Below are 22,005 nucleotides of genomic sequence, written 5' to 3' on the forward strand. Positions count from 1 at the left end.
GGAAAGAGGGGCAGTGTTGCCCGTGGGACCCCGACCATCATTCAAGGCATCCCAGGGCACAATGGTTGAAAACCACTGTTTTGACAGATTGACGTATGCTGGTTTAGGACTATGCAAGCTTCCAAGTTAAGCAGAACTCTTCATGTGATTGTCAATCTGATCCACATTGTGTACAACACACGACTCATATACTCATGCCCTCTTGACATTTATTAGACAAAGCATTTGTTTTATTTTGCAATACAAAAAGATCATGATCCAGTTAGTAAGTAATCCACCTCAGTGAGGACTGGTGACATACTCAGTTTCAAATTTTTGTTGAATTAGAATTACTTTGGACACGGGTGGCACTGTGGTCTAAACCACAGAGCCTAGGGCTTGCCGATCAGAAGGTCGGCGGTTCGAATCCCCATGACGGGGTGAGCTCCCGTTGCTCGGTCCCAGCTCCTGCCAACCTAGCAGTTCGAAAGCACGTCATGTACAAGTAGATAAATAGGTACCACTCCGGCAGGAAGGTAAACAGCGTTTCCGTGCACTGCTCTGGTTCACCATAAGTGGCTTAGTCATGCTGGCCACATGACCCGGAAGCTGTCTGTGGACAAATGCCGCCTCCCTCGGCCAGTAAAGCAAGATGAGCACTGCAACCCCAGAGTCGTCTGCGACTGGACCTAATGGTCAGGGGTACCTTTACCTTTACCTTGTCATGATAAGGCTGTATATATTCTTGCCATACACCTTGTTCTTTACCCAAAACATTTTCAGGCCTGCAGGAACTTGTTCTAACATGAAGTTGGCCAAATAAGGTACAGCAACTCACAGGGAAGATATGATATTAGGTACCAAACGTACATCCCAGGGACCTGTATGCACAGTGAAAAAGTAGGTATTGTACCTATCTAAAAGATAAAGGGTATGATAGGGTAGTTCTATGAGCCAACTTGTGTTCACAGAAAAACGAGGTCTTCCAGCATATAATGTTCAAATCACACTCGGGGGGGCTTCTCTTCCTTCTTTAATCCAGGTATGCTTTGACCATTCTGTGGTCTTTGCTTTCCTCAGGAGGAAGACCATTTTTTCCTGCCTGTTGCCCTGCCACCAGAAGTTTTCGTCCTTTGGGAGGCCTTTCCCCCCTGCAACCCAACTCACAGTTGTTTCACCAGCCGCTGAGCCAGCTTCCTCACTAAACACCATTTCTCCTTGACACACTGGACAGAGGAACAAAAGGAGAAACAGGTTACATAACCTAACATTACATGAGCCAGAGAACAGATCATCACACAGTCACAGGTTACCAGAGGTGCATGATTATTGCACGCCATCTGGCATCCTTCTGTAACATTGCAGGACCACTTTACCTGCACACGTTGCCTCTTGAGCCTTTCAATGATGTGTCTGTTTGCTTGCACCTGAGAAACGTACACTGTAAGGATGAGGCTATGGAAGAAAAAGAGAGGCCATCACACCAATAGTTTGTGGAATATTGGTTCCCACTTACACACCAGGCCAGACAGGGAAACGGGATGCCACCTGCAAAAGGCTGGGTAAGTTCAAAACCATCTGCTAGGTTAAATTTAATCAAGGTTAAACTGAGAAATAATCTGTTTTAGAGCATTTGTAGTTGGGTCACTGACCAGGAGCCTCTTTTTCCTGCTAGTAACATCAAGGCATCAAAGTGATGATCAGGTGTGCTAGCAAATGTCTGATGCTGATGCTACTAAAAAATTCCATCCTTGACTCTTATACTGGTCTCCCATACAAGGGATTGACCACCTCCACACCTGCTTAGTTCAGCTGCAGCATCTGCTTCCGGACCACTCAATGGATACACAGCTACACTATCATGTATAGTTACACAGAGGCCTGCCAGGACTCTGACATTTCCTAAAATATTGGTACAGTAATTTTTTTCAAATGTGACTCTTCATTTGCCAGAACTATGGGACTTTCATTACCTAAAAAGGGGGGGGAGCTACACTCCTTTTTCATTAGTGGCAAAGTTTCCATTGAAATTACACACTGTGATCACAATCCAACACTGAGGTGTGCTTGAGCCACCTTCCTTTTGGGGTGAAGCAGTAGAAGATAAGAAGTAGTGTTTATAGAGGACAGGTCTCTTGCTCAAGTGGCCCTGAGTGGTAAGGCAGATGGTCAGATTTAGCTTGAAAGGAGCCGTGGAGGCTGTTCTGTGGCTTGTAAGGCCAGTGACGGTAACACTCCACTTTTGCAACAGGGTCTAGGCCAAGAAACAAGGAGGTTGCTTGCCTTGCAAATAATTCAACAACATACGGCCAGCCCTCCCTCCTTTGGTATTCCTCCATCCATGTCCCTCCCAAAGTACCCACCTGAGTACCATCAGAAGTAAGAAACAAAAGACATTGGATGTCGCATAGCTCAAGGCACGTTGTGTTGACATGGGCAAACGGGACAAAGCCTTAGGTACTGCCTCCCATGGAGTTGAATAATTAGTAAAGAGCCCACAAGCTTGGGATGGAGAGACCCTGGGAGGAAAAAAGAATGACTGTCAGAATATAGGCTTCATCAACCCCGTACTCTTAAGATGCTCAACCACCTCTCAGCTCACCTACTGATGACATAGCCCAGAGGGACGTAGGCCTGGAAAAGGCCTAAGAGTAGCATGATCTGGAAGAGGAATTTAGAATGGGATGCTCGAAACAGCTGAGTTGAAGGCTGGCAGTTCTGGAACAAGGTGTACTGTGGGTGAGAAAAAGAGACAGAGTGAGCATGCCTCCTGAACCCTCACACATTCCCAGAGATATAAAACCCATGAGACTTTGCAGAAGGATGACTGCCTTGGGGTGGGGTGGGGTGGGGAGAGATAGAGAGAGAGTGAAGGGCCTTCATTAGGAAGCAGTTGCTTTTATACCATACTTCCTGGGATTCAGACAGCAACTTCAGTCCCCCCTCCTTGACCCCAAAGGTGAACAGCTCAATATCGCTTTCAAATATATTGCTAAAGCCTTCACGTCAGAGCTGCAAACATATATTGAAACACCCCCTGAAGAATCATGGGAACTGTAGTTTACCCCTCACACAACTACAATTCCCAGCACACTTAAGAAATGACAGTGCCCATGATTACTTTTTTGTGGGGGTGCTTTAAATTATGATTTATATGCAGTCCAGGTGTTCACAGTAGGGCCAGGTTGCACCCAACCTGCTACAGCCAGGTTCAATGGCTTCAAATGCATACATGCTAGCAACAGCTGTGGGCAGGATGAGGTCAGTAACCACCAAAGTGAAGGTCTGATTCTGGGTGGGACTGCCTCCAAGAGAGGTGAGTTCAGAGAAGCAAGTTCCTTACCCTCTGCCTCTGGTCTTCCTGTGTGGGTTGCTTGCTACTACCAGCAATTTCTCTGGTTTGAGAGTTTGTAACTCCCGGAATTCTCTACAGTCTCTTAGCCAGGATCAGGACCATTTTCCCTGGCACGGTACAAGCCAAGAGGATGAGGGGCTCAAAATAGGGCCAGATCCACAACCCACATCATGATGGGCATGATAGGTACTCTTTGTGTGTACTCTCAAACACCCACACATACACACATGTATACACAACCTTTACCTTTTTCAATAGCGGGCAGTGAATTTTTTCATAGGGGAACAGTTAGGGTGAGAGACACCAGCTTGCAAGGGCGATTAGGGGTGGGGATGATGTCGTGCCCATGAACACTGCGCCTCCTTCCCTAAGCTGGGCAGAAGCTTCCCAGGCTTTGGGAATGAGGTGCCAGGGGAACATTAAGGGGACTAGCCTAGTCCCCCTAGTCCAATGACCGCATGCCACTGACCTTTTTTATATAGAATGTGAAGAAGACGAAGACACAGGCAAGCAAAGGCAGAAGTGGGCAGAAGAAAATCCCGGTCCAAATGACTGTTTGAGCTGCTACAATATCCAGTACATTGTGAGGCACCAGGAACTCTTCTTTGCCAAGCCACTGAGCCAGTCCACAGGAGGAATGCTTAGCAATCAGTCTGAGAGAGAGGGAGAGAGAGAAAAAGAGAAAGAGAATTAATTCAGAGGCCGCGGGCATAACCTCTTCCAATAACTGCAGCTGGGTACCATGCCACTGAATTCTGCCTCTTTTGCATAGGGAGCACATATGCTTATTCTCCCTTACTAAAAACACCCTGCAGTCAACAACGATACAATGGGCAGATCTGCACATTTAAAGCATATGACTTCGCCCAAAGAAGTCAAGCTTCCCCCTCACAGAGCTACCATTTCCAGCATCCTTAACAAAGCACAGTTTCCAGAAATTATTTGAGGGAGGTCATGAATGTTGAATATGCTTTGAATGCAGAGCATGCACCTGCCCAATGACAGCTACCCTGCAACTGGACCACCTGGCATCACTACTGGGAGGCAGGAAGATGAGATAAAAATACCTGTAGGTCAATGTGGTGCCTTTTGGGTATGTGTGTTTTTTGGCTCCAGTTCCTATCACCTCCAGCCAATCTAGCCGGTGGTCAGCGACAATGAGAGCTATGGTCTAACAATGTTGGCTATCCCTGCCATACATAATGCTTTCCCAAGGAAGGAATGGTCTGTCCATTTGTGGAAAGAAAAGGCTGAATGAGGGCTTAACCACACTTAAATTCCCTCCATGCTTTCCAAGGACTGTCTGCACTTTAAAGCTCTGAATCCAAGCACCCTTTTTTGTTGTTGTTCAAGCTTTCCCAGCAAAACCCACTCTTTAAAGCTCAATTGGAGCACATGACAATCCATGGAAAACCCGAATAGCCATTTGCTCGGATACAGCTTTAAAGATTTCACAGGGAAAGCTCTGGTACAAAAAAGGTGTGCTCAGACACAGAGCTTTAGAGTGCAGACCTGTGCCTGGAAAGAGTGGGCAAAAGGTAAGTATGGAAAAGCCCTGGGTTAGGCCAGGAATCAATGAAATCAGAAGAGTAGGGTAGACTAGTATTAGTTATGATCTCTTGCCTCACCTCCGGGGCAGGCTGATAAGGAAAGCAGATCCCAAGGTGGTCAAGAAACTGAAGAGGGTCATCTTGTACATCTCTTGTCCAATGTGGGTTTCCCAGCACTGCATGCACAATCAGGAGAGAGATAATGTCTTATGGTGAGTATATGGAAGGAAAAAAGAAAGAGAAGGGAAAAAAGGAATCCTAGACATATCAGGCACATTATTATAAGCATAGTATATTGTAAGTATATGGTGTTAAATGCAAAAAAGAAAAAGAAAAAGCTAAGTTCACATTAAGCATGCACAATACAACATTATATAGGTAATAGAATGTATGGAGAATTGTTGTATAAGTTGCAAATTTCTAACACATTAGTAACCCCAAATCTGGGGGACTTTAATTGCTAATGATCAACCAGGCTTTCCTCATTGCTGGAATTGGGATGAAACAAGGTGTGTGTTGACGGGGGTGGGGTGGGGGCTGGGGAGTGGGAATCTACAAAATAAGGGGGAAATGATACATTGACACGCAGACAAAAGAAGTACCAGGAAAAGGAATACTCAAAGATGTCTAGACAGCCGAAGAGCCATTCTAGAAATTGAAAACCAAGTTACGCAGCTGGGTGCTTAAAGGTGAAATATACTTTTGTCACTGCACCAAGTCAAGGCTAACTAGCTCTTTGCCTTGCCAGCTAATCATACCTTGCTTTAGAAAACTTCATACCCGAACACATTATGTCTGGGCCACATTTGCTCTAAACAGGAAAAGTTCAGCTGAAATATCCCATCCATGTCACCTGATAGAGTTTGTTGTAACCGCATTGGTGGCACTGAGGAGCACCGCCGCTCCCTATGCATAGCACTCTGCGCCCCAAGAAGAACATGAACATTCCCAGGCTGGACAGTTTCAGGATTACACACCTGCGAGAGACCACAAGAGAGATTGGGCCTGCACCTTACACTTGGTTTCCACCCCACTAATCCTACCATATAAGCCACTGCTTGAGATTACCACCTGACCATGAATGGATCCAAATATCCATCTTACCACACATTTCCCCACACATCTGTCCCTAAAGTGGGGTGTTGTTTGGTTCTGATCATAGCTGTCAACTTTTCCCTTTTCTTGTGAGGAATCCTATTCAGAATAAGGGAATTTCCCTTTAAAAAAGGGAAACGTTGACAGCTATGGTCCTGATGCACTTTGCACTTCAAAACTTCTGAAAGATCTGGATCTTTTTAACATTCCACAATATATTTTTAGAACAGCTGCTGCATTGCATATCTTAAATCTGTATATATTTGGTTGTTCTTTGGGTTATGGCATTATAATTGTAATTATTATGGGTGGCATTCAACTAAGTTTTACTCAGAGTATATCTATTTAAATAAATGAGCCATTTATTTCGAAGGGTTTACTGTGAGCACAATTTAGTCGATCGCTATCCTATTATTTTAGGAAGACAAAGGAATGGGGAATTTTGACAGCAAAAGAACTAAGGTATATTAGAAATGCATTGATGATGTTCATAAACACATACATTACATGACTGCATTCCCCCTGAAAATATAATAATCTTTTTTGAATTGCACTCCTCAAGTTTTCTTTGTGTTTACTATTTGTCAACAGGAATCGATAAAATACACATTTTAAAAGTATATATTGTTGCTGTCAGCATCTGCCTGTCTCAGGAAATATTGATTTTACTGCATTCCCGTTTGCCCGCTTGAATCATTGTGCCATTGTAAGGGGTATCAATCCCTTCTTGATTGTTCTGCTTCTTCCCTCATACTTTCACTGCCATATTTACAATAAAGGATATTGGGCTTGATGACCGACTGGAGCAACTAGTGCTTCCCAACTTAGAAAGAGAGAATAGCGAAACTAAAACAAAGCATAAAAAACTCTGCTTGCAGCTCAAAGTAATTTAAGGCCTGCAAACTCCTTATACCACGGGAAATATATCTGCCCCAGGTTCCCCACCAAGATGAAAACACCTACCTGACTAGGGTGAGGTTGACTTCAGTATTAGGAGAGTAGCCTTCCAACTGGGTCAAGACATGAAAAAGTAAAGGCAGGATGACATTCACAATGGAGATGGCCACTGGTGGCAGGTACTGGCTCAGTACATCAAGGCTGGCAGCATTTTTCTGGGAGTACAGAGATGGATTTGTTACGGGGAGGCACATTTGTGCCTAGAATCAAAACACAGAGGAATATTTCCTGACCACTCAGTACCAAAACACGGTGCAAAAAGTCAGGACCACCAAACTTACTGACTTTTCAGAGCAGTACCTTCTGCTTACTGCGTGTCAGGCTTAATCCCTCACCCTAGCCCAGATTCCTGGTCCAGCTGCAGCAGCTGTTCTCCAAGAGCACACAGCTGAGTTCCGGATTGAGGTACAGTCCCCCACAGCCCCACTCTGACCCTGGCAAAGGATGAAGGGTTGGCCTACTTGACTGTGCCCCTGGGAAAACTCAGTGGCTGCGTAGATACAGTAGAAAGCAGCCCCTGTCAGCAGCAAGATGACACCATTGATCAGCAGGCGTAGCAGGTAGAGCTTAGCAAGCTGCTTCCGTGTGCGCTGTTGGTTCTGCAGATGCCGGATCTGCTCCGCTAGGTCTATCTGTGAAAAGAAACCGAGTTGGTCACTTGCTATTTGTGCAGCTGAGCATGCAGAGGAGAGGTTTGCTTCCAGTGCTTCAGCATGCAAAGGAGAGGGAAGACCCAGCCAATCTAGTAGGCATGCACAGCCCAGGAGAGCCATAACACCTTGAGCACAGAAGGGACATAATAATCTGAGGCTAGAAAGAATGACTGAAACATAGCAAAGCAATCCCTTGTTGCCTTGGGAAATGTCCTTTGACGTGGGAACAGGAATTAAAGGGTATGATTCCTGTTTCCCTTTGCTTGTTGCCCCTACTATTAAATGGTGGGTGGACATATCAGATGACACAGAGATGTCTCCAAGTAGTTCTTTATAAGTAAGCTGGAACTGAACTGAACAGCTCAGCCGGCCTGCTTTTATAGGCAGCCAGCGGTCAACATTGTAACAACAACAGCTCAGGGTTTCCCACCTAAATTAACTGACGTGGACCTGAGTGAAAACTATATACAGTGGTACCTCGGGTTAAGTACTTAATTCATTCTGGAGGTCCGTTCTTAACCTGAAACTGTTCTTAACCTGAAGCACCACTTTAGCTAATGGGGCCTCCCGCTGCTGCCGCGCCGCCGGAGCACGATTTCTGTTCTCAACCTGAAGCAAAGTTCTTAACCCAAGATACTATTTTTGGGTTAGCGGAGACTGTAACCTGAAGCGTCTGTAACCCGAGGTACCACTGTACTGTACCCAATACCCCTGGTGGCCAGGGTGTGAACTTCAATACATAACACCTACAATGCTTGTTCTCTTTGATTTCACCCAAGACAGGTATTGTTAATTGTTGCTGCCTGACTTGCAAGTGAAATAAGCAAGGAAGTGACACAGGGCCTGAAGAAAATAAAATAATGGTGCCTGTATCAAATTCTGCAGCTCCACTTGTGCAATATACTTCTATGCATGCAACAGAACTTCCTCTTCCTCTCCCCTCAAAATCAGCTCCAGAGGGTTGGGAGACCTCCCAGAGCAGATTTGGGGGGGGGGGGTACACAGTGGGAGGACAAGAAAAGGAAGCCTCATTATGCAAGCAGAACACCGCTTGTGCAACATTGGATTCAACCCTGGTTTGTTTGCTTTTTCAGTTCAGCCAAATTAGGCAATGGCTGAGGTTTCGTCCAAAAATATTTTTTAAATGAATGGATGTGTATACATACTTGAAAGGATGCCGCAATGAAAGAGGTGGGACTTTTGAGGACATGAGCAAATTATCATGAAACCCTATAGGCAATTTTCATGTACCTTTAGGTGATTGTAAATATTCCTCTGTTTGAGGGTGGCTGCCTCTGGGCTTTGGATGCAGAAATCCCACTCTGTGAAGATCCTGGCACTGACACATGGTTTGAATTCCCACCGCAGCATCTGCCACCGGGCCATGCTGGCTACAATCCTGAATATTGGAATAGGAGTGAAGATTGTCACAGGCAAGCAAGACTTTTCTCCTAGCAAATTAATTCCTTTGCCCCGAGCAGTATATAGAACTCAGTGTGTTGCATAAGAAGTTCCACTGTGTCACTGCAGCGGGTCCAGCCCAAGATATGTGAATCAACATGGGAGTAACACCCAGTTTCTAGAAAGAAGGAGATTGCAAGTCTGCACAGGGATATATGGTATGATGTGAAAGTGTGCAAAACAGTTGCAGGGGGTGATGAAGGCAGAAAAGATGCAACAGTTTAGGAATATTAGCTTGGTCCACTGGAGGAGGGTTACCTAGTGATGCTTCAGAGTTTTCTGGGAATAGTAGGAAAATTAGATGGGAATGAGTTAGGGATGCAGAGTCTCAAGAAGACTGACCTGATCTACTATGGCAGGATCTCAACACATAGAATGTTGTTGTAACATGAATAAATGCTAGACTTATTGGAGAAAAGGTAGGGAGTGAAGAAGGAAGAAGAACAGATTTTTGTCCATCAATGTCTGATTAGATCAAACACTCTGTGAGAATGATTGGGCACTGGAATATGCTCCCAACAGAAAGTGTATAATTTCCATTCCCAGGGAATTTGAACATGCCAAGAATAGGTTAGAGCAGAAGTTGGGGAACTTGCAACCCTCCAGATGTTGCTGAATTACAGCTTCCAATGGGGGCCAATGGCAGCTGAAGTTCAGTAACACTTGGAGGACCACAGGCTCCCCATCCTTGGGTTAGAGAAATGTTATTCTGACTGTATGTAAGATATGGGAGTATATAACCTACTGAATTACTACAGGAAAGAGTCAGCATTTTAAGTGGGTCAACATAAGCCATGGTGTATGTAAATCCCTATTCATTAATCCACTCCCTTGCCCTGCAGTTCCTTGCTTCTCTCCTCCTCCCTTTTCCAAACCCCTGCTGAGATCCAGCGCCGAGGGCCTTCTGGCGGTTCCTTCACTGCGAGAAGCCAAGTTACAGGGAACCAGGCAGAGGGCCTTCTTGGTAGTGGCACCCTCCCTGTGGAACGCCCTCCCACCAGATGTCAAAGAGAACAACAACTATCAGACTTTTAGAAGACATCTGAAGGCAGCCCTATTTAGGGAAGCTTTTAATGTTTGATGTATTAGAGGATTTTAATATTTTTTTGGAAGCCGCCCAGAGTGGCTGGGGAAGCCCAGCCAGATGGGCGGGGTACAAATAAATAATAATAATAATAATAATAATAATAATAATAATAATAATTATTATTATTATTATTATTATTATTATTATTATTATTATTATTACTGCTGTCAAGCCTAGAAAGGCCTGGGTCTCAGCCATCATTAGGGCCCTTACCGCCGGAGGATCCAAATGAGGCAGGCAAAGAAGTATCCCAGGATGCTAAGCAGATATGCTAAGTGTACATTGTAGTGGTTCTTGCTATCCTGTGTCACATGATAAGCACCATAAAACAGATACGAATACTCCAGAGAGCCCTAAGGATGGAACATAAGAGGAAATTACAAGCCAGCCTTATGCTTGCAGATTAACCCAACTCATAACAGAGGAGCATGGGACCTGTGGGTCCTTCAGATGTTTGCAGGACTCCAACTCCTCTCACCTCTAACCACTGATTGACCATGCTGGCTGGGCCTCTTGGAGTCACTGCCCAACAACAGTGGAGGGCCACTGCTTCCTGTCCACTGACATAATACTTTTCTAAGGACTTTCTAAGTCTGAATCATAGAATGCAGTGAGTACAAAGTTTGGATAAGAACCATCACTCATTAATCCAACATTGTCCTTCCTGCTCAACTCCAAGCTATATTTGTCTTCCCAACTGCTCCATTTTTGTCCATTCTTCTTCACTCCATCTATAACCACTTGCTTAGGCAGCATTTGCCCCTCCATCAGCCTCTCCTCTCCAGCACAGTAAACTCCAGTCTCTATTTCCAGCAGACTCACCTCCCCGGTGAAGATATCTTGGAATCGTTGCCAGGCAGATCGATAACTGACGTTACTGCTGTACTTTATGCATTCAGGATCTGGGGGAAAAGACTGGGTAGCTTTATAGCACTAGACACTCTGACACTTAGATGTCAGTATAGGATCTAATCCAGATGGGATGTTGGGGAAAGCACAAATGCTCTTGGAAGTACCAGCAGAGACTCACCTGCACTCAGACCTGTAGGAAATATCGTCGTATTTTGAGAAATGATAACAGGCAACAGTATGAAGCCTGTGGCCAGCAACACAGCCAGGAAGTTGATGAAGAGCAGGAACCTCAGGAAGGTAAAGTAGGACTGGATGCCAGGACCAAAGTTCCCTGTACAGTATGTTGAAGAGGATAGCAAAAGTGGGAAACACAGGAAGGCAAGCAGACAGGCATCAGAGGGGATGGGGAGGATGAAAGTGACACACACAATAAATTCTGTCCCAGATCCACAGCCCTTCCTTCATTCACATGTAGTATTGCTAACTGTGGCTGGTTCCTATCTAGTCTGACAGGGGATTCCGCCTGCTGTGTCTACTTCAGTGCCAGTCAAGCAGAGGTTATCTTGCATTTTGAAACTGTTCACACATATCAAAGAGGATAATAACTAAAGTGGGTAGTTTCTTTAGGAGAAAGAACTGCAAACTGCCTCCCCTTCCTAATGTACACAACAAATCCACAACTCCGTGGTTACCCTCCGCTAGAGGAAAGCAAGATTTATTTGTGTTCTCCACAAACCATGTGGTCAACCAGCCTGCAGAGGTCTCCCTTGCCTCACACCAGTTAGAGATAGATTATCAGTAGTTCAGTTGTTGTATTTAGTATATATAACCAGCAGCCCCTGCCATTTATAATACCAAGTCCCTTCTCAACACAGAGAGAACTTTATATTTTCTTCAAGTGCAGCTGTCGATCTGACGTCCTGCAAGGGGTGGACCCTGGTTTCAAATACCAGGGGTGCCCTGTGCAATGCCAAAATTTGGCACCCCCAGCCTCTTGCACTCCATTCTAAAGCATAATTGCAGTGTCCCCTGTGTTGCCCCTGAGGTTCTGCACCTAGTGTGACTGAACCAGTCGTGCTCATCTAAATCTGCCTCTGATTCCACCCATTTTCCCTTTAGAAGTAGCCCACCTTGTTTGCTGCCACTGGACCAAACTGATACCCCCGTGACATTCCTTGGGTAGACAAACTTTTAAAGGTGAAAAACCATTTCCTAGTGTTACCTCCAATCTCATCCAGGGGAGGCTTCCAGAGTTGGAAGATCCTGACAAGGTTCCAGATTCCTTCCTGAAACTGATTCTGGGCCCTGGATTGTCTCTGTCTCCAGACCACCCAGTAGGACACATCTCTCCCTGTGGATGCTCTCAGCTGCCTGTGCAAGGGAGAATGGCTTGAGTTTAGAATGGGCCTTCTGAATCAGTGAGGCTTTGGGAGATGAGGTTAGGAGAGGACCACACGTCCCACCCCATCTTCCGGTTGAATATCTGCACTTACCTGCCTCGTGCTGGGACAAAGACTCCCTTTTGATACTCTTCTATTTTTAGTCAGCAGGTTCCTCTTCCCTGCCAAGCCCCACTAATCCTTTATTTTATTACCTGTATTTCTTTGATGCTTCTGTGCCATATCAGAACCGGCTACAGTGGGATGGGGGAGCTTTTTCAGTTCAGGGGGGCTACATTCATGCATGCGCAATCTTCTGGTAGGCTGGTAGGCGGGGCCAAGGGCAACTGTGAGTGGAACAATGACTGCGACTCGTCCCTTTGTACAGTTGGCCACCAAAAATCCACAGGTTTTTACACCACTTGGTTGGGTTAAAGCAATCTATCTAAAGTAGAAACAAACCAGCTCTGTTGTGGGAAGGAAGGGAAAGGGGGACAAAAATTGTGTGCCTTTTCTTGCCAAGTACCGCGTGGTTTTAGCAACCAGTCTGCACAATTACAATCAATTACATACTAAATATGTTTTCCCATGTGACCTTGCTCCAGACCTGAGGAGGCGCTTCTCCTTCATGGAGCAGGGCAAGTCCCTGAGCAGCAACTCCTGGCCATCCAGCTCCTCCAAGGAGTCTTCTGTGCTGGAATCAGAGAGAGCATCGTGCTGGGCAAGTCTGTGCCTCAGGACCGGGGTGCCATCCATCGCTTGAGATCCCTGAAACAACAAGTGTGCATGTGTTAAGGTGTGAGGATCTGGGCACAGAATAAACCAGATGTGAGAAACCTTTTTCAGCCTGAGGTCAGAACCCTCTGGAGGACGGAAGGTGAGCAGGGCCAGAGGCAAAAGTAGATGTGACTCTTGGGCTATGTACAAATCAGAGGCTTATAAAGCAGTGAGGTCGGTTCCCCCTTGCTGCATTTTAAGTCACATTTGCACACCAGAGAGGGAGCGGGCATGTCTTCACCCACAGAACATTACTTTATTTGTTTCCCTTGTGACCGCAGCTACCACCACCCCAAACTCCTATTCATGAAGCTGTCATCTGTGCATGCGCAGTGGATGTCTTAAATGCACTCACCTCAGCTCAACCGTGAAGTGAATGTGGCTTACGTTTTCTCTCTCTCTTTTTGCCAAATTATTTTATTGGTTTTCCATAATTTAAAAACAAATTATAACCAAATGAATACAAATTTTTGAGAATGTGGCTTACGTTTTCAAATCAGATAGAAGCTGGTTTGAGGGGAAATGCATCCAACAGCAATATTTCTCAAGAAACTACAGCAGGCACAGGCAAACTCGGCCCTCCAGATGTTTTGGGACTACAACTCCCATCATCCCTAGCTAACAGGACCAGTGGTCAGGGATGATGGGAATTGTAGTCTCAAAACATCTGGAGGGCTGAGTTTGCCTATGCCTGAACTACAGGATAGATGTCGATTGTGGCCAACATCTGTACATGGACGGCTTCAAACACCAGCGGTGGAAGCGCACCAGTGCCAGAGTAAATGGTAATGTGCACACAGCTTTGCCTTTATATAGTAGGCTGCATTCCAGCCGCACAAAACTCAAAGGCTTCTACATACAGATGCACATCTCTCTATCCAGGCAAACAAACAATATTTTCTCTATTCAAGGCCGCTTTCCGAGCCACGCAAAAACCCTAGGGGGTGCAGAGCAGGGTTGGTGAAGAATATGGCCTAGGAAGAATATCAGGGGCCATAAAGAGAGGCCTGGAAGGCTGAATTTAGCCCTCAGGTCTGAACTAAAAAATTATCCCTCAACCTGAATACCTGATATCTCCATTATAATTTGAATGTGTTAGCTGCAGACCACAAAAAAATACCACACAACACTCCTAATGTACCATGACTGCCTTTTAGGCCGCAACCACAGCCTAAATTCTAATTTGTTCCGCTTCATGTTTGACTGGAAATTGGGAAGATAGCTAAAGTAAATTAGGATTTCAACATCTGCCAGTAAAATGATAAAATGACTGTTTCACATTTAAAGGTGCATATTGTGGTGAAGCGTTTAAATAAACAACCACAGAATCTTGAACAGCCTCCTAAAAACATTATCACAGCCCATTTTTTGAAAAAAGATGGGGCAAATTTTAGTATGGCAGGGTACAACATGCTAAGATAATCTTGTTTTTAAGAGATATTGATGCCTCTTTCCTAGAGTGCAACTCTAGAAAGGAAGCATCAACAGGCCTTCAGTTTACTGTTATCCTAATCCTGTGTTGTGATAAACAATGCGCACCAGTTAGAGCCAATTTGCAGCTATTGGGTGCAGTTCTGTTCACGTTCCAGTTTACACAGACAGTCCTCAGGTCAGCTGTCTGCTGAGTCACCACCACTAAGAGGAAATGGAAGAGAGAGAAAACAGTATCACTGGTACTTAATTTTACTTTCTATTTTTTCCCTAGGTGGCTGTTCCCTCTCACAGGATTTTCACACATCTATGTGGGTCAGTTGGGCACAGAAGAACAACTGTTCACCCCTGGCTGTGCTATTCCTGCTGAAATAAAGGCTACACGTTCACTTTGTACTCTTGCATGTATACACACCATACACAAGTACAAGGCTTCCCCCCCAAAATCCTGGGAACTATAGTTCACCCTTCATAGAGCTGCAATTCTCAGCACCCCTTGACAAGCTACAGTTTCCACCATACCGTTCCCAGGATGCTTTGGGGCACGTCATGTGCTTTAAATATGATTTAAATGTATGGTGTTGCATGCGGCCTCTGAAAAAGGAAGCAACTCACCCCTTGTCCTTTTAGCTTCTTATCACGTATCACTACTACAGCACCACACCAAATCCAGTCAACCTGAAGTACAGTTCTGGCGATACAGCTCTCCTGTGCATTAGAGAACCAAACGGAAGTACAGCGTCTTCATCCTAGCTGTGGGTTTTTGCTCGCTTATCTGTGGAGATGCTAGTGGCAAGCCCATGTGACAGGAAGACGCAATTTCCTGTATCACACCAAGTCATTCTGTTGGGTTCATACGTTGCACTTGGTAGATTACACTTGTGGGAGATGGTAGATATGAATACATTTTTGCATTTCTTTTTCTAGTTCTTTTAAACTGCCAGGCCAATGCTATGTTAAAGGTAAAGGGACCCCTGACCATTAGCTCCAGTCGTGACCGACTCTGGGGTTGCGGCGCTCATCTCGCTTTATTGGCCAAGGGAGCCAGTGTACAGCTTCCGGGTCATGTGGCCAGCATGACTAAGCCGCTTCTGGCGAACCAGAGCAGCGCACGGAAACGCCGTTTACCTTCCCGCCGGAGCGGTACCTATTTATCTACTTGCACTTTGACTTGCTTTCAAACTGCTAGGTTGGCAGGAGCAGGGACCGAGCAACGGGAGCTCACCCCGTCATGGGGATTCGAACCGCCGACCTTCTGATCGGCAAGTCTTAGGCTCTGTGGTTTAACCCACAGCATCACCCATGTCTCAATGCTATGTTAGAACTGCTTAATTTTCCATTACAGTATTTAAAAAGTTTATTTGAAGTATAATTCCACTTTCTTCCCCCTTTCTACCATTCCCCATCCCCTCAAGTTTCCCTGGGAATCAGCATTTTGTTTACATCAGGGATAGGGAACCTGGGGCCCCTCCAGACGTTATTGGACTACTACCCCCATCGCTCCTGACCATTGGTCATGCTGGCTAGGGCTGATGGGAGTTGGAGTCCAGCAACACGCTGCAGAGCCACAGGTTGGGGAGGGCTGATGTAGCAGGTCCAAGCTTGCAGACTGCACAGTGCAGTCATAAATATGTTTACTTGGAAGGAGATCCCACTGAGTTCAATGGGGTTCACTCCTAGGTTAGCAAATATAAGGTTTCAGTTTTAAATTGGTTCAACAGACATTTCCTCTTCCCAGGGAACCTGGGAATAGTCCTGAGGGAGAATAGGTTATTTTACAGAGTTGTTAGTGCTGTCTCACTAAACTACAGTTCCCAAGATTCTTTGGGGAAATAGAAGCTTGTTACTTTAGTATAAATCTGATATAGGTTGCAGTGTAGTATATCCTGTTAGTGAGGCAAGCATATGTAGAGTGAAGTTTCTTGTAAAGTGTAGCTATGCAGAAACCTTCGTTTTAGGCAACTCAGACCCCATCTGAACTTTACATCTAAAGCATTATCACAGACCTTCCAAGTGTCCCTATTTTCCAGGGACGACCCTGTTTCAGAAAAGCCAACTCGGTTATTGATTGATCCTGGAATGTCCTACTTTTCCTTAGGATGTCCCTATTTTCAATGGAGAAATGTTGGAGGGTATGGAGTTATCCAACCCCCGAGCCATCTAAAGGCAATCCTGTATAGGGAAGTTTAAAAAAAATAAAAATGTTTAATTATTATTTTTTATATGTTGAAAGCTACCCAGAGTGGCTGGGGCAACCCAGTAAGATGCGTGGGGTATACCGTAAATAGAAAAATTATCACTGTGGAATGGGACGTCCCTATTTTCTTCGGAGAAATGTTGGAGGGTATGGTATCATGCTGCTTTAAACAGTCATGGCTTCCCCAAGGCATCCTGGGAAGTTAAGGGTGCTAAGTTGATAGGAGAACCCTATTTCCCTCACAAAGCTACAATTCCTAGAGGGGTTTAACAGTCACTCCCTTTACCCAGTGAATTCTGGAAATTGTAGCTCTTTGAGGGGAATAGGGGTTTCCTAACAACTCTCAACACCATTAAGAGGCCACAGTTCCCAGAATGCTCTGGGGGAAGACATGAATGTTTAAACTGGTATCATAGTGCTTTCAATGTATAGAGCTAATGTGGCCTTTGAGAGGATGATGGTGATGATGATGATGGCGAAAAGAGTGATCAGTACATCCTTTCCCATTATACAAGGCTCTCCTTCTTGAGAGCGGACATCTAACAGTGCAAGTGGAAATATGAACACATAGTAAGCCATACCATAATACAGTAGTCCTCTCTGATAACTCGGGAGACTTGCACTTATTTGGTCCAAACGTGGCTCCTTTGAATAAATGAAGTTGTTGACTTCTTTGCAAGCCGCCCTTCAATACAAACCTAACCTAGGAGTTTGCTCCAGGTAGATGCTGGAGTCGGGGAGGACTACATCTCCCAGCGTCCTTTGTGTAACAGGTGAGGCGCAGGGTGTGGTCTGAAACTGCCGAGACGGGACAAAGGAGACCTTGGAGGGGGAAAAAAGTTTTCTGAATCTTGTGGCTAAGATTCTACTGATCAAAACCACAGGATCCCACCAGGTTAGTGAGTAAGATGCCGCAGAAAGGCTGCTTGTGACTTGCTGGACTGAGAAATAGCTCAGTTCCCCTTGTTTTGTAAGTACTGAAACATTTTCTTACATTGTTATTGCCTCTGATGATTTCCCGCTGTGTTCTGAGCGGGGATGGGCTACAAACTGAGGACTTTTCTTGTGTCCCCGATGCGTAATCGTTCTGATTCTCAATACCCTCAGCGTGGGAAGGTAACAAAACTGCTCTGGAAGACCCGTGACCGTCCCTCCTTCTCACACCCACTCGGTTGTATATGTAGTAGAAGTACGGCCTCTTAGATACTCTATCGTGTTTGGCCAAAACTCTTTCTGGCCCATCCTTTATGGTTCAAGAGAGAAAGGGAATAAGATGCCCACGGCGTGCATGTACACAGAAGCAGCTGCCTTTGCTCCCTTCCTCATTCTCTCCCTCCAGGCAGCAAGGGGAAATAAAGAGAGAAAGGCAATAGGAGCAGCTTAGTTTGCTGCAGGGTCCTAAAACTAGTGCCTCTCCAGGAGTAGTGGGCTGGAATTAGGTATGTTTTGTTTTGATTTTTTAGTAAAAATGAATAAATCTGCCTTTCTCTCTATTGAAAGCCTTCAAAGAGGGGCTGGGGTAAAAGCAGAAATGGGGTACTCTTGGCATGATGTGCAAAAGGTTATTCAGTGGGACAAGGTGGTGTGAAATTATTAGATGTGCAGCTATTCCTTTTAGAAGTTCTAAGTCACTCCTGCACACAGTCAGGCTTCCCTTGCCTCAACCGAAGTATTGTTTTATTTACTTGTAGCAAAATGCCCAAGACATTGCTAAATATAGTTCACGATGAGAAATATAACATAGCTGCAGTAATTATACGGAAATTTTGGATGCAAGATAGCTCTGAAACCTTTTATTTTCACTATAACATGATTTTAAAGTCAGCCCCTGTGACTTGGTGTGTGTGGAATTTTTCTAGTTAGTAGGGTTAGCTTTCATATTCCACGTACCCTACTGGAGCACTTTCAAACAATGAAAAGTAATGCTAGGGTCACAAGCAAGTTTACTTGCAAGAAAGTGCCAATGACCTTGGTTGAGTTGTTTCCAAGTAGTCCGAGATGTTAAGCGCCAATGTAAGAAAGGGGAATTGGGTAGTGGGTTGTGGTAAACTGAAATGGTGCCTGGACATTTTTTTCAAAAGTAGTCTCTTCTGCCAGAGTGCCAGTGTGATTGACAGTCTCCTTGTTCTGGCAAGTAAATGAGGTGATAATGTTTGTGACAGATTAGCATAGAGGAAGTTTGGGGTTGAGGACAATGAGCAAACGCTGGGTACTGCTTTCCTTTTCTTTGATGTGGTCCTTGTTTCACAGTGGCAGTTTAAATTAAACTTTTCATTAAAAGTTAAAAGTTGTTTTTCAGCTGAGTAGAGATATTTTGTTAAATGCCAGTGTGCTTTACAAATTAAACCTATACTCCTAGGTAATTATATACTGTACTGTATATGATTTTAGTTGGGATGATCCTAATAAATTGGATATTCTGCTAAGTGGTGCTGCTTGCTAGGTGTGGGTGTGTTGTATTCTTCTTCGAGTGAGGCTGTGAAGGCTGTTTTGATTAACTCCTGCATTTCAGAATTTACCACTGTGCTTCTCTGACTCCTCCTGGGCTGTCCTGCTGTATCAGAGCAGATAATATGAAAGAGCTGTTTGCAGAAAAGGAATAGGGGGAGGGTGGAGGATGAGGCTGCAGCCTGTGCTTCTTGGCACAGCAGAAGCAGAGATCTTTGGAACACTTTCTTGGCCCTGCAGGCAAGCCTTGGGCATGCAGCAGTTCTATTGTTTCCATTATTTCAGAAGCTGCTGTGGAGAGAAAGTAAGAATGCAAAGGTATGTCAGGATGGAAGCATGCCTTTGCCTTCTGCCAGGGAAGTAGGATGCGCTGGGCTAGGCTCTCTCTAGCCCTGGAAGTGTGAGAAATTTCATGGAGTTCAGAGGTCTTCTGGGTGTCCTTACACTGGTAAGTAAACTATCTGGTTTGGGGATGAGAATTACCAATTGCACTAAGGGCACATCCTGCCAGCTTTCTTTCTGCATTCCTATTTGGGTGCTGAACTGGCAGTGCAAAAAGTGTTTTTGAAAGAGGCACTGTTTCTCTGGAGGCACCACCCTACTCACTGCAGGAAGCCAGATGTGAGCCCTGCCTTGCCCTTGTTAACTGGCAGGTGATTAGTTCAGTCCAAAAACCCCACTACATCTGGAATGCAGCTCAAAGACACCAGAGCAGTGCTTCTAATTGCTTAGCCAATCCTGGCTCTCATGGGTGACCATCCTGAGACTGCTTTGATGTTTCATTTAGGACAGGAGGCGGTAAACCTATTTCCCTCCAGATGTTGGACTCCCAACTCCTAGCAGCTCCAGCCAGCATGGCCAATGGTCAGGGATGATGAGAGTTGTAGTCTAGCAACATCTGGAGGGCCACATGTACCCCCTCCAATGTTCTAGGGTTCCCACATGATTGTCCTGACCTGCCCATCGTCCCCTGCATGTGACCTAGTGTAGGAGGTTTCACTCTAACTGAGCAACAGTAGCTTTAGCAGTTCTGGTGTTGAATATGGGCTTCTTGGTTCTTAAGAATTCATACAGGAAAGCATACTTCCATAAGGAAGAAAGCGCAGAAGCATCATGTGACAATTTTACACGTCTCCGTTTCATCCTAATATATACCCAGTGAAACAGATGCATGCAGACAACATCACATGTAACAATCTGCACATGAGTTTCATCCTTTTCCCTACACAGAACTGTTCCTGTTCCGGTGAATGTATAGGAATGGGTGTGCAGCCCAACCCGTTATCTGTCCAAACATGCCCACAGGCTGGGTGAGCAAAACACTCTGAAATTCCTGCTGCTGGGGGCTGGGAGGAGAGGCCTGAATGTACTGCGATTAACTCTTCTATGTCCAGTGGTGGCCGTGCCTGTTGTAATGATTCTTCTCCTGTGTGGCTGCCAAGAAGCGGTAATTAAGCTGCCACTGAGATTTGTGTTGAGTTAGACGTGGATGCAGCTGCTCCCCAACATAACCCTGTGCATGCTGTAGTAATGAGAGTGTGTGTGTGCCCCCATACCGTGCAAAATCACTGCTTCTCTGTGATTTGGCATTTATTCCAAGAAGGGGGAAAGAATACTGCCTCCGGCTATTTGCATAGTTAAGAGTTCATTTACACATGCATAAATTTGACCGGTGCCTGCTGCCTAATTTTGCAGGTGTTAAATGAAAACTGGCCAGGGTGCAAGTCTACTTCAGCCCAAAGAGAATAGTCTTATTAAAAATGGGGGAATGCATAAAGTATGGCTGGGGAAGTACATGAATGTTTGGGATATATAGATGCTCTCAAAACCAAACTGCAGGAGACGGGTGTGACTCTTTGCTTGGACAAAGGCTGTAGCAAAGGCCTGGCATTCTGGCATTCTATTAGGCTGATGTTAAAGCATGCTAGGAGAAAGCATGCTAATTTATATGGGGGCAGGAAAAGGGTTGGCAGCCACGACTGGGCAAACAAATGCCTTTTGTTGCATCGTTGCTGTACCAGCTGCCTGGCCCCCTGCATTCTGGTGAGAAGTGAGAGAGTTTAAAGCTTGGGGTTTACATACATGCCACACATTTAAAGTTCCCCATGAATCCCTGGAACTATAGTTTGTTAAGGGGCATGGGAATTGTAGTTCTGTGAGGGATGAACTACAGTTCCCAGAATTCTTGGCAGGGGTGGGATGTACTTTAAATAAATACAGTGGTACCTCTAGATACAAAAGGGATCCGTTCCGGAGCCCTGTTCGCATCTGGAAGCAAACATAACTAGCAATGGCATGTCTACGCATGCGTCGCTTTTCGCCGCTTCTGCGCATGCGCATGACGTCATTTTGAGTGTCTGCGCATGTGCAAGTGGCAAAACCCACAAGTAACGCGCTCCGTTACTTCCGGGTTGCCGCGGAGCGCAACTTGAATGCGCTCAATTGGAAGCGTATTCAACCCGAGGTATGACTGTAGTGTGTACAGAGGCAGAGTTCTAAGTGTTCCAACAATACCAATCTGCATCAGACACCATTGCTGAGCTACTATCCAGGGCTAAACCTTTCTGCTTGCTCTGATAAGGAATTCAGAAGATCAGTGGTTGTTCCTAGCAAGCATGAACTTGGGGCCAAGGTTTCCTCAGGCTTGTTCTTGGAGGCAGCCAGGGCAGTAGTATGGGACGTTGTTAAGTTTCACGTTATCTTTGCAATAGGTTTCAGGTCAGCCAGTTGGCTTCCTTTCTGCAGGCTTAATAATTAAAACGCAGCTCCTGGACATTTTAGCTC

At 45.3% G+C, this 22,005-nt stretch overlaps 2 protein-coding genes and 1 long non-coding RNA gene across 9 annotated transcripts in view; 2 read left to right on the plus strand and 1 right to left on the minus strand.

The window, feature by feature from the left end:
- Positions 1–207: 207 nt before the first annotated feature.
- TMC8 (transmembrane channel like 8) lies at positions 208–15,822 on the minus strand. 2 transcript variants are annotated; one of them, XM_053375609.1, is made up of 16 exons: positions 15,192–15,822; positions 12,976–13,136; positions 12,212–12,360; positions 11,168–11,320; positions 10,960–11,039; positions 10,351–10,490; positions 8,841–8,988; positions 7,398–7,568; positions 6,943–7,091; positions 5,738–5,861; positions 4,963–5,060; positions 3,804–3,987; positions 2,582–2,712; positions 2,343–2,498; positions 1,356–1,434; positions 208–1,205 (listed from the first exon to the last, which is right to left on the minus strand). In XM_053375609.1, the coding sequence occupies exons 2-16, from the start codon at positions 13,122–13,124 to the stop codon at positions 1,143–1,145; spliced, it is 1,974 nt and encodes a 657-aa protein (XP_053231584.1). In that variant the 5' UTR covers positions 13,125–13,136; positions 15,192–15,822; the 3' UTR covers positions 208–1,142. The 2 variants fall into 2 exon arrangements, with proteins under 2 accessions (XP_053231584.1, XP_053231585.1); XM_053375610.1 differs by lacking the exon at positions 15,192–15,822 and adding an exon at positions 14,685–14,775.
- On the plus strand, positions 13,124–14,970 carry LOC128407362 (uncharacterized). The gene is made up of 2 exons (XR_008328777.1): positions 13,124–13,245; positions 14,851–14,970. It is a non-coding gene; the product is annotated as an uncharacterized LOC128407362 (long non-coding RNA).
- Positions 15,823–17,546: 1,724 nt separating the features above from the next.
- The window catches only part of TMC6 (transmembrane channel like 6), a 28,310-nt gene continuing 23,851 nt past the window's right edge, over positions 17,547–22,005 (plus strand). For 2 of the 6 annotated variants that reach the window (XM_053375612.1, XM_053375617.1), the window contains exon 1: positions 17,547–17,668. The gene's annotated coding sequence lies outside the window, so the exon portion shown is untranslated. The other 4 variants (XM_053375613.1, XM_053375615.1, XM_053375614.1 and 1 more) reach the window with 4 other exon arrangements.

This window comes from Podarcis raffonei, chromosome 2 (assembly GCF_027172205.1).
Source record: "Podarcis raffonei isolate rPodRaf1 chromosome 2, rPodRaf1.pri, whole genome shotgun sequence".
Classification (NCBI taxonomy): Eukaryota; Metazoa; Chordata; class Lepidosauria; order Squamata; family Lacertidae; genus Podarcis; species Podarcis raffonei.